Source organism: Lacerta agilis, chromosome 4 (assembly GCF_009819535.1).
Source record: "Lacerta agilis isolate rLacAgi1 chromosome 4, rLacAgi1.pri, whole genome shotgun sequence".
NCBI lineage: Eukaryota > Metazoa > Chordata > Lepidosauria > Squamata > Lacertidae > Lacerta > Lacerta agilis.
Window position 1 is genome coordinate 81,152,690 of NC_046315.1, and position 17,111 is coordinate 81,169,800.

A 17,111-nucleotide genomic window follows, 5' to 3' on the forward strand; every position below is an offset into this window, starting at 1 on the left:
AAAAGTCGGTTCGACTTCCGAAAACGTTGTGATAACCAAGATGTGGCTTCTGATTGGCTGCAGGAGCTTCCTGCACTCAATCAGAAGCCATGTCGGACGTTTGGCTTCCAAAGAACATTTGCAAACCGCAACAGTCACTTCCGGGTTTGCGGCGTTCAGGAGTCGAAACATTCGAGTTGCAAGGCGTTCGGGATCCAAGGTACGATTGTAAAGGGTATGAGAACTCTGCCCTCTCTTTTTTTCTTTTCTTTTTTGCTGCTCATCATTCCCCTTTGCCCAGAAAGCTTACAGTAAAAAAATAATCAGACTTGGGTTTCCGCGCCAATTTCATTGGTTGTTGTTTTTAATGGATCTATTCCCCACACAAGTCGATCTCTGCTTTCAGCCGAGTCTTAACAAGTGAGTACAATGGGAACAGGGCTCTGATCTTTCCAATATATGGTCCATGACAAGGAAGAAAAATATATGGCAGTGTTCAAGGGCAGGTAAACAGAGTTTTGTCGAAGTGTGAACAGTTGCATTTTTCTTCCTCCCAGTTATCATATTATTCTCCTTTAAATCACTCCTGGAGCCTCTCTAGGGGGAAGCTTCATTTAGCAGATCATTTTTTCTGAATGGCTGTGGCAAGACTAACAATGTTCTGGGCTTGCTTCAGTAATGGCATGTCTATCATGCTGCTGCGGAAAGTGAAGGCACCCTGGAAAAGGAAAAAAGAAAAACAGAAAGAAAATACCAAATGCCAGACCATCAGCATCTTAAAAGGGACCTTGGGAAAGGAAAATTGCAGGCTTGGGTTAGCTTTTCATACATTGCCGCAAGACAAGAATCATTAGATCCCACATGAATCAAACCGCGTTGTCTTCTGCTGGCTTTAGAAAAAAGCCAAGAGGCACTGTCAATAAAAGGGAAATGTACGAAAAACAAACAAAAGATGTGAGCGTGTGAAAGACCAAAACAAAAAACCACTGTGCATAGAAAAAGACATATATTTACCTCCGAGCCAGAGTCAGAAATGACCCACAGAATGAAATACAATGGCTTTGGGGATGGGGTGGTGAAACTGGGGGTTGGAGGACCCATACGATTGATCCTGTCCCTTTCTTGAAGAGGGGGAAGCAAAGAGCACACTGCTGGCCTAGATCCCTCGGTCAGGGAGCTCTCCCTTCATACTCCCCAGCAAAAACTGAGCTGAGATGGGTTAAGGAGAACAGTAGCTCGCAATTATCACAGATGATGTCTAGCCCACGCCAGCGTTAAGGTGTCCTGGCAATTTCCTCCCGTCAAAGCACCTGCCTTTACCAATTGGGAAAGTGACGTTTAATAATATACCGCTGCTAGCCACAGGGAGCATTTTCTCCAGCAACAGAACTTTGAACTAGTTAGAAGGCTGGCGAAGCTGTGTTGCCATGCATAAATTTGCTGCGGGATTGGAACTGGCAGGAATAAGGGGACTTGGTACTCTGTTCCAAGATGCAGTGTTGTTGCTGCCAATTTGCGATTTTCAAACTGGTTTGCGTGTTACCTGTTGTATCAACATTACCGGTTACCTGTAACTCAGCAATTACAGGGCAGGCGTGGGGAACGTGTTGCTCTTGAGGTGTTACTGGACTACAACTCCCATCATCCTTGGCCATTGGCCATGTTGGCTGGGGCTGTCCAATAAAATCTGAAGAGTCTTGGGTTCCCTGTTTCTGTTTTAGAGGGGTTTTTGGGGTTTGTCTAATATTTATGAACCTGGTGAAATTTCTAGATTGGTATACAGTGAATCTTTCCCTGTCCATTGTGTTGCCATTGTACATACCTGGCCTTGCGAATGGCTAAATTTAGTTTATGGGCTCCCAAATGAGTTCAAGCATATGAAACTCTGGTTGGGAGTGTGGTTCATTGATAATGCTGATCTCTTTCTCAATGGAAGAGAAAAAGTTTTGCCACAGTTGGAAAAGGAAACAAGCCACGTCTTGTGAATCATAGAATTGTAGAGTTGGAAGGGACTACAAGGATAATCTAATCCAGTGATGGCCAGACTTGGCCCACCAGCTGTTTTAGGACTACAACTCCCATCATCCCTAGCTAACAGGACCAGTAGGCCTAGTCAGGGATGATGGGAATTGTAGTCCCAAAACAGCTGGCGGGCCAAGTTTGGCCATCACTGATCTAATCCAACCCAACCCCCTGCAATACTCTACTGTTTTGAAAAGGCATAGAGCTAAGGCACATCAGTGGCATAGCATGGATTTCCAAACTGCTTAGAAAAGCCAAATGGCTAATGCAGATGGATAACCTACAATTTCCTAAAATGGGTGCACAATAAAAAAATAAAATTTATGAATAACAGTACAACTGAAAGTAATTCACTTCATCCAAATGACTATTTAATGCAAGATGTTTTGAAGTTTATTTTTTCCCAAGTGCACATTTTTTGTAGCTCACAATTATCATTTAGTATGCAATCATTTATTACTGCTATTAAGACATAAAATCATAAAACTGTAGAGTTGGAAAGGGACCATCATATCTATCCCATCTTCCCTTCCCTCTCTCTTACTGGATTTTTATCATTATTTAACATTCTTTTTTGAATACAAATAAATACAAATAAATCTTTAAGTCTAGCTGGATAACTACAACAAAAAGTTAGCCTGAAACAAAATAGTATAAATTAGCTTTTTAGTTGCACACACCTTCAGAACAATGTACAGATCTACAGATAGGCAGTACAATCATTATTCATTATTATTATTTATCCCTGGCTTTCTAGGTATTGTACGTTCAAGGTGGCTAAATCTTCACTGCATACTTTCCCTCATAAGTACAACTGGAAATTTTGCTGTAAATTCTCACTTAAGTAGCCGAGCCTGTTTTGTTTTTCTTTTTTGTGGGGTGGTAGTGGGGAATATTGAAAGAATTCACATGCAATGTAACAGTGAAAACTTGATCCCAGTAGTATCTGTCATTTTAGAAAGCACCAATTTAAGCAAACTGCACTCCTGGAACCATATTACTAAAATAATAGGTTGGAAACCTAAAGGAGGAAACTGTAGTGTAGAAAATGTCAAGGAAATCAAATGAGGGTTAAAGTGCATACATGTTCGGTTTTCTGGTGGGTTTAGATAAGCTTGTTGAGGGGAAAAATCACTAAAAACTCTAATAAGAGAGTGGGAAATATATTTTCCTAGCATTGATCTTTAGTGTTGAGAAGGTTGGGTCAAAAATGTTTTGTTTTTTTTTTAAAGTTTTGTTTCCTGCAGCGAACTCAATTAAATTTATTTACAGTGCAGTCCTATGACTATCTGCTCAGAAGTAAGTCCTATTAAATATAATAAGAATCATATACAGTGGTGCCTCGCAAGACGAAATTAATTCGTTCTGTGAGTGCTGTCGTCTAGCGAAAATTTCGTCTTGCGAAGCACGGACGGGGGAAGCGCGGTATGACGGGGGGGAAAAACCGCGAAAATTTTTTGTCTTGCGAGTCACGCCCATAGGGAAATTCGTCTTGCGAGTCACCCTTTTGTTAGTGAATGCCTTTCGTCTAGCGAGTTTTTCGTCTAGTGAGGCATTCGTCTTGCGAGGTGTCACTGTAATTGTAGAGTTGGAAGGGACCACGAGGGTCATCCAGTCCAACTCTGCAATGCAGGAATCTTTTGGCCCAACGTGAGGCTCAAACCCACGACCCTGAAATTAAGAGTTTCATGCTGTATGGACTTAGCTATATATTTTAATGTTGCAAACAGCTTTTGAGATCTACATTTTGAGAAGTGGGATAGACATTTGTAAGTACAGTGGTACCTCTGGTTGCGGACGGGATCCATTCCGGAGGTCTGGTCAGATCCCGAGGTTTCCTCAACCTAAGGACCGCTTCTGCACATGCAGAATTGTATTGTACAAAATCAAAAAGAGTACCTGGTATATATTTTTACATTGGCATAACAGGAGTAACAATGGTGGTACATGATACGGATTTCAGGGCAAAAAGCATAAGGTTAGCATGGAGAAGGGAATTAGGTGGAAATAATGTTTCTAGGGAGGGACGTGGGTGGTGCTGTGGGTTAAACCACAGAGCCTAGCGCTTGCTGATCAGAAGGTTGGCGGTTCGAATCCCCGCGACACGGTAAGCTCCTGTTGCTCGTTCCCTGCTCCTGCCCACCTAGCAGTTTGAAAGCATGTCAAAGTGCAAGTAGATAAATAGGTACCGCTCCGGCGGGAAGGTAACCAGCGTTTCCGTCCGTGCGCTGCTCTGGTTCTCCAGAAGCGGCTTAGTCATGCTGGCCACATGACCCGGAAGCTGTACGCCGGCTCCCTCAGCCAGTAATGCGAGATGAGCGCCGCAACCCCAGAGTCGGACACGACTAGACGTAATGGTCAGGGGTCCCTTTACCTTTTAATGCTTCTAGGAACTGAACTCAGGGAGTTTCTACAAATTCCATAAGAGAAACTAGCAAAATACACGGATTGTAATTATTAGGGATCTCCTATAAGTGATTAAACTGCTTCTAGGAACTCCACCCTGAACTTCTGTTTAAAAGAAATTGATCTATGAATGACTCAAGGTTTTGAAGGTTGAGATTGTAAACCTATTGTTTATTTACATAATCCTATCTTAAAGTCAACTGGCTTTAGATGGGGGAACTGGTCCTGCAGTCATTGTTGGGCATGAACTCCAGCCAGCATGGCCAAAAGCCAGGGACAAGGGAGGCCACCCGGAGGGGTTCAGCACCCCCATCCCTAATCCAGGCCAGAGACCCTATGAAAGCATATAGGGCGTCTCTTTTTGAAGAGATGCCAGTATAGGCAGTGCACAGAATATGAACATCAGTATTGTTGTTGTTGTTCAGTTGTATCTGACTCTTCGTGACCCCATGGACCAGAGCACGCCAGGCATGCCTATCTTTCACTGCCTCCCACAGTTTGGCCCGCAGTATTAGTTTCTCATAACTGGATTGTTTTTATTCACACGTGTGCACCTAAATTATGAATGTAACAGGGGTAGGAAGTTAGTAGTTGAGGGTGGGACTCGAGCTCAATGCAGATCGCCAGTGGTTTTGTTCTAACCCTGACCTGCAGTAACACTGCCTCTCATGCATACTTCTGGATCTCAGCTACTGTTTTATTTTGCAAACCTCATTGAGATGGTTTTTATCTTCTCAAAGTGGTATAAATATATAGGAAATAGGTATATATATTAAAGATCCCAGTCCCCAAAATTTAAACTATTGGCAGTGTTATTCCAGGGGGGCTGAGATAGGGTTCAAGGAAATAAGGCTAAAGTAGTGACAGGCAGGACAAATGTCTTTGTAAGCCATTCTGAGTTTCCTCTAGCTTCAGAGTCATCTTCTGAACTACAAAACTGAATGTGAACAAAACGTTGCAATTTTCAGCCGATAAAGCTTTGTGGCAGGCGCGGGCGCTTAATTCTAGCAAAACCCATGCCAAATACAGTGAAATGAAAAAAACACACGCAGGATTGCTGCCACTTAAATTAGCTGAAATGATATTTAGGCTGTATTGCTTTCCTTTGAGTGCTCTCAGTATGCCCCGAAGAAGGCCATCTGGCCAGAACATTAGTTCTTTTGTTACACCCTGCATTGGAGGAAGAAAGAAAGAAGGCAGCTGAGCACCATTGTACCTGTGAGCACTGGGGGGAAAAACACACCAGATATTTAAGGTTTGGAAGGTATGCTTTTCCAGCGCTCTTGCTGCAAGCCAAATCTATATCCTATCATGCTCAGCAGCTCAGCCTGCCACCATGAGCAGAGTGTGAAATACACATTTCCACCCCCCACACCCTTGATATTTCTCCAGTCCTACAGGGATCCAGATTTGGAGGCAAGGGAGGGATAGAGGGAAACAATGTCGGGGTGAATACGTTTTGCATGGTTCCCCCATATTTAGGCTCAGTGGGTTTGCATACAGAAGGTCTTGGGTCCAATCGCTATTAAAATGGCCAGGTATCCAGGGCTGTGAAATGCTGAGAACTTGGAGGACTGTTGCCAGCAATGCTGGGATAGATGGATCAATGGGTTCACTGGCATAAAGCAGTTTCACATGGTAATCTTTGCGACCTGAGGCCAGTTAACCCATTACCCTACTGTACAGAATAGGGCACCAAGCAAATTATGGTTTCAGTTCCCTGGAGGGTATGTGTGTTTCTCTCTGTTGATCAGTGTTTATCAGAAAGTAGTTGCTGCTTAATAATAATAATAATAATAATAATAATAATAATAATAATATATTTATACCCTGCCCATCTGGGCTTTCCCAGCCACAACATTATGAGATAAGGAGAACAGTGGCCATCCTGGGATTTAAGAGTACAGTGGTACCTCGGGTTAATAACTTAATTCATTCTGGAGGTCCGTTCTTAACCTGAGGTACCACTTTAGCTAATGGGGTCTCCTGCTGCCATTGCGTGGTGGTGGTGTGATTTCTGTTCTCATCCTGAAGCAAAGTTCTTAACCCGAGGTACTATTTCTGGGTTAGTGGAGTCTGTAACCTGAAGCGTCTGTAACCTGAGGTACCATTGTAGATCACTGGGCATGGTTTTAGCTTAGAAATAAGGTTTTCCAAATACAATGAAAACCATGTATTTTTGATTCAGCCATCCAGGTATGATGGAAGTGGTTTGTTGGTTTCAAGCAAAGGCTGTATTTTGGCTTGTTCAATCCCACCACCACCACACCAGTTTCCTCCATTCTTCTGTGAGCCTCTGAAGCCTAGTATTTTCCCCTCTCTGCCCTATTCCTTCTTATATGGAAAAGACACTGGCTACTCCACAAATGATAATAGGATCCAGTATTGTATTCAATTGTCTCTACCAGCTTTAACAGAAAGCAATAATGGGGCTGGCTTTCCATGTACCCCCAGAAGTATGGCACAACCCTCTAACTAGCAACTGGTAAAGTGATTATCCTTTCTATATCTTCGCACACCACAGTGACTCTTGTATATATTATTTTATTTGTGAAGACATAGAACCAGCTCCATCCATAAGGATCAGAATGGTTAATAACTATTATTTCCCTTATTTTTAATTTTCATAGCTCACCAGTGTGGCAATTATTTCCATTTTACAGATGGCAAACAAAAATTATGAAATTGCTTGTTGCCCATTGCTACCCAGTTTCTCTGTGGCTGAGTTGCCCCAAGGCTGTGTGCACCCCAAACAAAAAGCAAGTTTTTGAGCTAAAATGGATAGATTCTGTAACCAACATATATTATACAGATTAAGTTTATTTGCTGCATCTGCATTATTTTGCACAATGTATTCTATTGTTTTTACTCAGTTACATAATTTAGTTTGAGAACTTTAATCTTGGGGAAGGACAAGGATCTGTGTGGAGCACTGAAACCTCACTTAGTGATCACACAAAATCTTACTTGGCCACTCTTTAGGTATTCAAGAACTTGCCCCATATCTCCTGGTGTCCCGCTCACTGTAGGAACAAATGTGTATTACTTGACTGACATGGTACCATTTCTCATAAGGTTACCTACATTTTTCCATTGTAGGTTTTTATTTTACTTGGAGATACTTTGGTTTAAGTGAGCAGAATCTACTTGTCAAATGGTAGTTACACTACCTTGCTTCTAAACTTTTTCTGTCACCAGGTATTTTCCAACTTTTACTTTAGATTGTTAAAGAGTCTTAGGATCCTGGTCTGCATTCATATAGCTAAGACTTCTTTCCTCAGAATAATGGCCTTGATCCATCCCTAGTCAGGTGTAAATAAGTTGCTAGTATATTATGCAGCAGCAGGTAAGGGAGTACAAATTCAAATTATCATAAGAATGCTCATCCTCTCTTTGTAAACAGCTTTGATAAATTTTATGAAATAAATAAAAATAAATGTGACTGTTTCTCCGATTTATGTCTAGGGCTCCCAAAATATAAACCTGTTTCTGCATGAAAACCATCTTAGCTGGATGAGGCAAATGATAACTTTTGGTCAACCCGAGCATGTTGCTGTTCTCTGTTGAAAATGAGTGACGATTCAAAAATAGATTTTAAAATTTTATTTCCAAAGGTAATGGTGTGAGTCTGTGTAGTTATAAAGGCTATGAAAGATGAAACCAGAATAGAACATGCATAAATAACACAATGTTTTTTTTTTTAAAAAAAGCATAATTGTATATTTTCTAATAAAAAATTTATTCTTGCACTTCTATTGTGCATTGCTATCATAGTGAAAGGCAGTACAATTACAAATAAAATTCTTTAAAATGGTTAGTAATATTACCTCTGAATATATTTAACACTGTATTGCTTACAGCTTAACAGAATTTATACTGTGATGTTTTTATGAGCTTTAAAAAAACAAAGGAAAAGGGAGAACTAAGCAAAATTAGTACTATAATACAGGTGTAATATAGTGTTTGTTTATTGATCTCTGTCACTATGTGGGGGAAAGCTATGTGAATATGGGATATAATGAAATATATGAGATATAAATGAAACACAGACATAAGTGATAGTGTATAAGCATTTCAATACAGTATTTTGTTAAAAGTAACTGACTGGTTTGGCTGAATTATGGGTTGAATTTTTCCAACATTCAAAGAAACAAAAACAATTTTTTAACCCCATTTACAGCAAATCTGAAGTTGCTACCTGAACATAATGTAAGACTTCTGTTACTGTAATAGCCATTTACTTTTTCTCAATTTCTTTCTGATTTCCGTTAGTACTTATTACTACACCAAATCTTTCAGTCATCTAAGAGGCAGGAGGGTAGCTTAGATTCTTTCAACAACGGCTGCTCTGTACTTTCCAAACTCTGATAAATTGTGTTACCCGATTGCTGTATGTTAATATAAACTATTGTTGACTGAAGGCATCAAACTTGGTTCACTAAGAACTTCCAATTAACAACAAACTGTGATCCCAGAGGCTCAGGACCAGCAATTTATCTGTGAGCAAACTAGTCACTCTAATCCTTTGCATTTCAGGTTTTCTTTTCCAGGCTTTCAGTTTTGATTAATAACACACAGACACACCATGGAAAGCTTAACAGTGTCAAGCCAGAATAGTATTTTAGCTCTGCTGAAATTAAATATTTGGTTTCGTGAAAGGAACAGGAAGGAATAAGGTGGAGACTGCAGAATTGCTGGCAATGTGGTATATATGCATTGGTTTTCTTGTAAGGAAAAGAGAGTAAAATATTAGCAGTACATAACTAGAACCTTTCAGGACCAGGAGGCTCAAATCATGATGAAAATTCTAACGCCTTCTTTGGACATGCCACACATGTCTCCTGTTGTGAGAAGTAGTTCTTTTGGAAAATTAAGTAATCATACATAACCAGATCTCTTCTTAAGTGTCAGGTTTTTCAATATAGCAATACACATACTGATAAGATGTTTTAAGGAAATGTTGACCAAACAGCATCCTGTATCTCCTCCCTGGGTGAGAACAGGTCTTTGCTGAAGTCAATGGCAGAGCTCTCACTCGCTTTGATGAGGTCAAAATTTAATCCTATAGTGAATGGTCAGTCTCATATTTATAAATACTGGGAGTTAATGGTGGGGTCGCAAATAACTTGCATATTTCCACAAATTGCATTCAATAGGAAGCAGGCTAAACAGGTTGTGTGCATTGCAAAAGTGTTTCTGAACTATCAGTCTACCCTAATTATGTGCCGCATTCCTCAATTGATTCTAAGATCGTTGCAAATCAGTTGCTGCATCTTAAGAAGCAATTAGGGTGGTGAGTACAAAACTCTTTGGAAGAACTTAGGAAAAACAATGCAAGTTTCTTCTATGCCAGTTGTGTAGTGGTATAAAATGATAGCCCAGCAAGGCTTTTCATATGGAAAATATTTATGGCTCCCCAGTGCAAAAGCAATAAATATTTTGCCACCTTGGGCACTCCCCTACATTGTCTTTCTGTGTAGTCTTCATAACTCCCTGGAAAATGTTAGCTGCCATATGTACACCCTATTGGCACTGTACACACACAGATGGGTATAGAGAGATGGCTGCTAACAGGTGTATAGAGAAAATGCAAAAAATTAAATTAAATTAAAAAGCTGTTAGCATATAGTTTCATTCATTAGAGGCTTTAAACATATGAAATAAGGTGATCAAAACAAAAGATATGCAAATTGATATTTCTGTTACAGTAGACCTTAATACAGCATATGGGTTTGACATTAGAGTTATGTGATAAACTATGGCTTAAGACAGAAGGGAAGTTTCCTTATGGGTATATGGCAATCAGTTTATCCTAAGGAGTAGGTATGATAAAATGGAAATATGGTGGATTTCTGAAACAAAGTCATATTGCGTGAATGGGTCATTTGGCACGTACTAGCAGGATAGAAACATGTGAAACTATCGCCATATATTTTCGCAATGCAATCTATGCATTTGTGGGATTTGTAAGGGAGGAGAATTGCATATGCACACACACACACACACACAAAATATCTCTTGTGTGTGTTCAGATTTGCTAAAGATGTTTCCTTGGCAATTTAATATTGTGAAAATTGCATGGAAAGAATCACACGTTCTCTGCTGCACTTCTGGACACTGAAACTTCACTGGCTTGATAACCATTTCAGATTTTGGCTCTTGCTAGAAGAATCACATTTAATTGCAACTTTCCTCTGCCCCTCCCCCCCCCAAAGTGGCAAACTACATTATAGCAAATAACCTTTAAGATAATTAGCCGACAATGCTGCAACGAGCATAAAATTTTCCTTCAGGCGACCCCTAATTTAAGTGTTACTGGCACAAAGTGAAGACAGATTGTGCTTCACCACCGCAATGTTTACATAGCAGAAACCCACAGAGCAGGAAACAGGAGACTCAATGATGCACTAAATTAGGAACAATCATATTCGAGAAGTAATTTGCTCTCTTTTCTATCAAAAAAAACCCTCCAGTCCAAAAATAAGTTCTGAAAAATAATAATTCCAAATTTCCACCTGTACTTTGCAATCAGCTGATGTCCAATTCTGTAAGGAGTCTCATAGCATGGAGAACTTTACTCACAAATGAGCTTTACCCAGAAGTTTCTCAAAGTGTAAAAAACAATAATTGGTCTCTACTATTTAGGAGTTGGGTGTGAAGAAGACAAAGAAAACCCAAACATGATTGTTTTCTTGAAGTTAGATGGAAATGAAAGCCGTCTTGAGGAATTAATAAATAATACAGAGGCACAGAATTAGTGGGGTTTTTCCCCTTACTTTTTTTGTTTATAAAAGATCTTAGTCAGATATACAGTAATAGTATTATTTGAGTCGATTAAACTAACTAGATCCCTAGGTGCACTATCTACATTGTTTATTTATTTAAAAGCATTTATAAACAGCTTAATATTTGTTAGAAGAATCTCTTTAAGTGGTATACAAGATAAAAACTAAAAACAAAATCATTAAAACAAAAATGCAACACAATACGACTGTTATACTGAACAGTAGTATAAAAATCAGAGGAAACAAATGAAAACAAGAACCCAGCTAATTCCAACAAATCTTATGCATAAGGGAAATCACGGAGAAAAAGGCATGTTTTTAGAATGCATGTGAATTTAAGATGTATCATTTAAAGGACGAAAGACAAGAAGCAAAACTCAGGACACATGACTGAATCTGCCATTTAAAATGAATAAGCCATAGGTTTTAATATAAAACTACTTTCTCTCAACAAAATGCAAGTTACTTATTTTATTGAGTAAATATATGCTAGTGTATATTCTATATAATACATGCTACTGTACCCTTTATAATAACTGAAAACCCACACTGAATACTTTTACATTTTCTTCCATTTGAGGCATTATATATAAAGGAAACATAGTATGAAAAAAGGGGTTTACCTTCCCTATGCGTTGATGCTCTTCGAAAGCTGTGATAAGTTCTTCTGCCCACATGATTTTTTCAGGGCTTGGTGAGAATTGTTCCTGGACAACGGCAACTTGATTAGGGTGAATCACCTGCTTACCTACAAAGAAGATTAATAACCCCAGAGTTAAGCATTTACTAACAGATGCTCCAGCAAAATGTTCCAATCACTTGAGGCTTTCAAATACTGCACCGACTCTCATTTTTTGATGGTTCTTTTTTTTTTTTTTTAAAGCCCATTCATTGTTAAATTATGCTTCTCCTTGCCCTAAATGAGCTAAAAATAGACATAACAACTCTTTTTTAAAAAATAGATGTGACTAGCATTTTAATGGTTTTTTTCCTGCCAGCTATTCAAACATAGTATAAAAGATATAGCCAGACTTTAGAAGATCCTTATTCCTGTTAAAAAGGGAAATGATGGAAATAAGATCTATCACCAAAGCATAAAGCTTTTATGCTTTTGCACATTTTCCTATTTCCAAATAATTATTTTCCAACAGTGCAATCTTAATACATGACTTAAGTTCCATTATTCCCAGTGGGGCATATTCTCAGGTTCATGTTTATAGAATTGCAGCCTAAATTGTCCTCGTGTTAGGATTTACATTTTAGCAACATTCTGCACCAACTTATTATTTATTAAATTTATAGATTGCCCCATCTACAAATCAAATTCACCTTTACAAATATGGGCTATAATCCACCAAAAAGTTCTCCTTCATAAGCCCCATTAAAATGAATGGGAGGTGCTCAAGAATTTGGCTATCATCAGTGAGTGAAATCTAACTTTGTTGTCCACCAGTGAAATTGACATCAGTGATGGAACAGATTCCTTGTGAAACCCCTGCCCTTGCCTAAAATCTAATGGATCCTCTAGAACAGGTCTGGGCAAACAAGGTGGTGAGATCACATGGAAGTCTTTTTGTATGAAGTTGCATGTCACCCAATGGGGTTTGCACAGAGGAAGTTTCCCTGTGGGCTTGTGCCTTTTAAAATGTGACCCCCCATTCCAGTCCCATCCTACTGGCTCAGAAAAGTTAAATAAAGTTAAATCAAAAGGAATACACAATTATTTGAATTTTTCATTTGACAATTTTATTAGCTTCTGTAAAATATTCTGTGCTCTCCTCACCAAGTGTTTATCTTATAAACTGAATAATAAGTACTGTGCTACTGTAATTTTTTCTTTTGAAAGTGAGGCTAAAAAGAGGAAACAACAATCTTTTAGAACTACATTAAACCGATCTATGCTGTGCTGAAGTTTAAGAAAGCCTTAATAGACAGTACCCGTTACAAGAAATACGATTTGATGTTCACTGAGAAAAATATAGATTTCTTTAATAAATGGAATTCCAGTAGATCCTTACAACATTTTTATTCTTCTAACAGTGAAGGTAGAAGGGAAATCATACAGTAACTTTTTTAAAAATGCTACACCTCTTCATGTGAAAGAAAGAGACTTGGCTTAAAAAAAACCAAAATAAGAAAAATAGCAGCAAAATCAGAACTCAGGTTGAGCTTTCTTTTCTGCATACACGTTTGCATATTATGAGCATCCTAATATTTTATTGGGTTACATTAAAATGGATTCTTACACCCACCCGAATCTTTTTCAAGAGACTCTTAGGAAGGTTTTACAAAGAACTGTCAATAGATTTGCCCTCATTAAAAATATAATGACATGGCTCGTTATATTGAGCATTAAACTCAAACTCTTATTTTTGGGTACAAACAATATTTCAGAAATTTCTGGTTGCCATAAATAAGTTGTGTGTTTTGCAGAAGTACTTTACATTAATGTGCAAGCCCCAAAACTGTTTTGAAATGTGCTCATTTTCAGCTGGTTCAAAACCAGGGAAGCAATTAGCAAAAAGTCATAATCTGTTAATTCATTTAAAAATTCTGCAGCTCAGGGCGGTGCAGGTAGAGGCACATTTAAGCAACACAAAATTAGCAGCTCAAATGAAAACTGGAAATTACTATGAATAAGAAAGTGAAAGAAAAAGAATTGCAAGAATGTGTGCCTTCATTTCTACCATTCGTTGTTCAATGAATTTTGATGTTTTCCAGTTTTAATCTTGATAATAAGAATAAAACTGAAATCAATTCTGTGCAAATAAGGTACTTTTTGTAGCTGCAGGACATAGCTTAGAAAGTTATACTACAAGATGCTTCATCATTATTTCATTTTTAATTACATTTTCGCTTTTTGCAACTTGAATATTCATAACGTGAGATTGAGATGCTCTTATAAGTTTCACATCTTTAAAAATGCTAATTTTAAAAAAGGAATTACACTGAATAAATTAGTGTAATTCAATAATCTGTTCTATTTGCAGAAAGAAGTGTCACTTTCTAAAATTGATAAAAATCTCAAATTATACCACTATGGTGAATATACCATAGTTTTTAGTTTTTATACTGCTTTACTTGTAATAGACAAAATGTAAATTTAGAAACTGAATTTTGTATAAGTACTTCATTACAAAATATAGAAAATATGCATTTAAAGACAAAGTTCAGCACTATGAAAAAGAAGGCCTGAAATACTGGTCAATTAGGTTTTTTTAAAAGGTATTTTACAGTGATTATATATAATGTAAGGGGTTTAACCTGTTTAAATGTGTGACCTCAGTAAAAAAATTAAAACAACATTTGATTTATGGCCTCAGTTGCCTTTTGTTACACCTTGTGTACCCAAACAAGTGTATAATGGACTTTAGTGTCATGGTGAAACAAGGGAAATATTATAAACCAAACAGTTGTTATTGACAAGTTAGAGAGAGGTTGCAGAGTTGGAAGGCATTAAAATTTATGGCCATGAAATCCTTTTTGCAGTACCATTTGATATATCATGCTTTAAATCAATACCTGTCAAGTCTTTTATGTAATTCTATGATGGTGTCATTTTTTGTCTTCTACAAAAGATTGTAAAAAGGGGGGGACCTTATAGTGTTTCATATTTATATCTAGCTTCCCAGCATGTTGCAATGGAGTAGCTATAATGACTAAGTCAGCTGTTAAAGTGTCATTCCAGGGTTTACAATTTTTATTTATGTAAACATGATTACAGCCGATAAGACATTTATACAGAGAGCATCCTGAAATAAAACTTGTGGGTTACACAGACTCGTAAGTGGTAAGCTGCCAGAAAACAGATCCTTTAAAAACAACAGCTGCTCTTCAAAATTATCGCTGAAAACATGGGTGCAATCCTAAGGCAAGATCCGCTGGGGTGAGTAGCTTAGGATGCAGCGGACCTCTGGCTCAGCTGGGAGAGGATGCTGGAGTAACAAGCTTATCCCAGCTCAGTTGAAGCTTGGCTAAGACTGGTGTAAGTCCCCCCAAAGGAGTGTTTCAGGGGTGTGGTGGGGGCCAGCCACCACTGGCTGGATCCTAAGGCAGAGCCTGGCCAGGTTTTTTTGCCCTGGGTGAAGCCTCCAGAGGGGTGCCACTGAGGCTCCCAGCCTGTGTGTGTGTGTATGCAAATGCGCAGTGGTGTGTGTGCCAAACTGGGTCTTTGAAATAAAGTGAAATAAAGCCTAGTTTTGCCCCTGCCTAAGGCTGTTCAGCTTGGTAACATGACCTGGTATATAGCACTATTTTAAAGGCTTGTTTTCCCTCTGAGGCTTAGGCAGAGCTGCGGCAGCCCCACTGCAGGTTTTGGATCTGGTGTAAATTTACGTTGGCTTAACTTAGACCGGCTTGCTTTAGGATTGCTCCATATACAAGAAATGCATCGTTTATTGTTTAGGGAATGCCAAATGAAACTTCATGGTCATGTTGCATGAAGTCTACCATAGTCCTATTGTAAATATTTTACAAAGGCACTTCTCACTTTTGAGAAGTGATCCCTTTCGAACCATTGATGTGTGGACTAAACATTGTGAGAAATTTAATTTATGCACTGTTGAATGTTTTGCTTGTAACGTTTGGAAAACACATTTCTATAACCTTTTGGATGAAAACTTGGAACACAAATCCATATCTTTCTTCAATGAGGTGTTGGAGCCATAATTCTGTGGCTTTTCCCAATGCTAATGTGGTAGTTGGGCCAATGATTAAGTTATTTCCTACACAAATATCATCGCCATCCACACATTACCAGAGGGCATGGGAAGCAGTGAGCACTCGGGCAACAACTCTACACCTGTCTGGATATATCATTGACTAATACAGCTAACTAACATTTAGTTTAATCCTAAATAGAGGCAGGGGGCGCGGGTGGCGCTGTGGTCTAAACTACTGAGCCTAGGGCTTGCCGATCAGAAGGTTGGTGGTTCAAATCCCCGTGACGGGGTGAGCTCCCGTTGCTCGGTCCCAGCTCCTGCCAACCCAGCAGTTAGAAGGCATGTCAAAGTGCAAGTAGATAAATAGGTACTGCTCCGGCAGGAAGGTAAACGGCGTTTCCGTGCGCTGCTCTGGTTCACCAGAAGCAGCTTAGTCATGCTGGCCACATCACCTGGAAGCTGTCTGCGGACAAACACCGGCTCCCTCAACCAGTAAAGCGAGATGAGCGCCGCAACTCCCGAGTTGTCCGCGATTGAACCTAACAGTCAGGGGTCCCTTTACCTTTTAAATAGAATCAGAGGCCTAACATAGCTTTTAAATATGGCTTCAATCCTATGAACATAACGAAACAAGAGAGAGCAAGTGAAGTAGAGAGCAGGTAGAGGAGGTATATAATAAAGAGTTCTCCTTTGTGAGTACATTTTAAATTTTGATTTAGGGATGGCTGGTTTGCTAATTATCCTGAACTGCTAGAGGTAAGGTAACTCTTGTGAGGGGTGTCAAGTGGCTAACCTGATTATTACATTACAGGAGAATCTTTACATTAACTTTCCCCAACCTCAGGCCTTCCAGATGTTTAGGACCACAAGTTCAAAAACTCTTGAACATTGGCCATGCCAGCTGGGGTTGATATCCAGCAACTTTCTGGATAGACACTATCCCTGCCATCTTGCATTAGACAGATGAACATTTATGAAATGCTTTGCTCATTCAGTTCTGCATGACAAAAATGTTGATAACGATAGGGATTGGTAGGTGGATATATAATATTAATTATATTTAATCCTCTCGAGACCCACATGTGTTTTTGTCTGCGAATATCCCACAGATAACAGCTAAGGGCACAATTTAGTGATCTTCTGTGCCCTTAACTCCATTATTCATACACAGGTGCCACTGAGATGAATGGGGATTCACTGAGTAAATAGCAGCAGCAACACTCATCTGTTTTTGCTTTAGATATCCTGCCTTGAAGCT

At 39.0% G+C, this 17,111-nt stretch overlaps 1 protein-coding gene across 1 annotated transcript in view; it reads right to left on the minus strand.

Moving 5' to 3' along the window:
• Positions 1–325: 325 nt before the first annotated feature.
• The window catches only part of CLYBL (citramalyl-CoA lyase), a 183,034-nt gene continuing 166,248 nt past the window's right edge, over positions 326–17,111 (minus strand). Inside the window, exons 7-8 of the mRNA XM_033147819.1 lie at positions 11,816–11,940; positions 326–697 (exon numbers count right to left, since the gene is read on the minus strand). Of these exons, the coding sequence (XP_033003710.1) occupies positions 602–697; positions 11,816–11,940 (221 nt within the window). The 3' untranslated portion in view covers positions 326–601. The remainder of the gene's footprint in view (positions 698–11,815; positions 11,941–17,111) is intronic.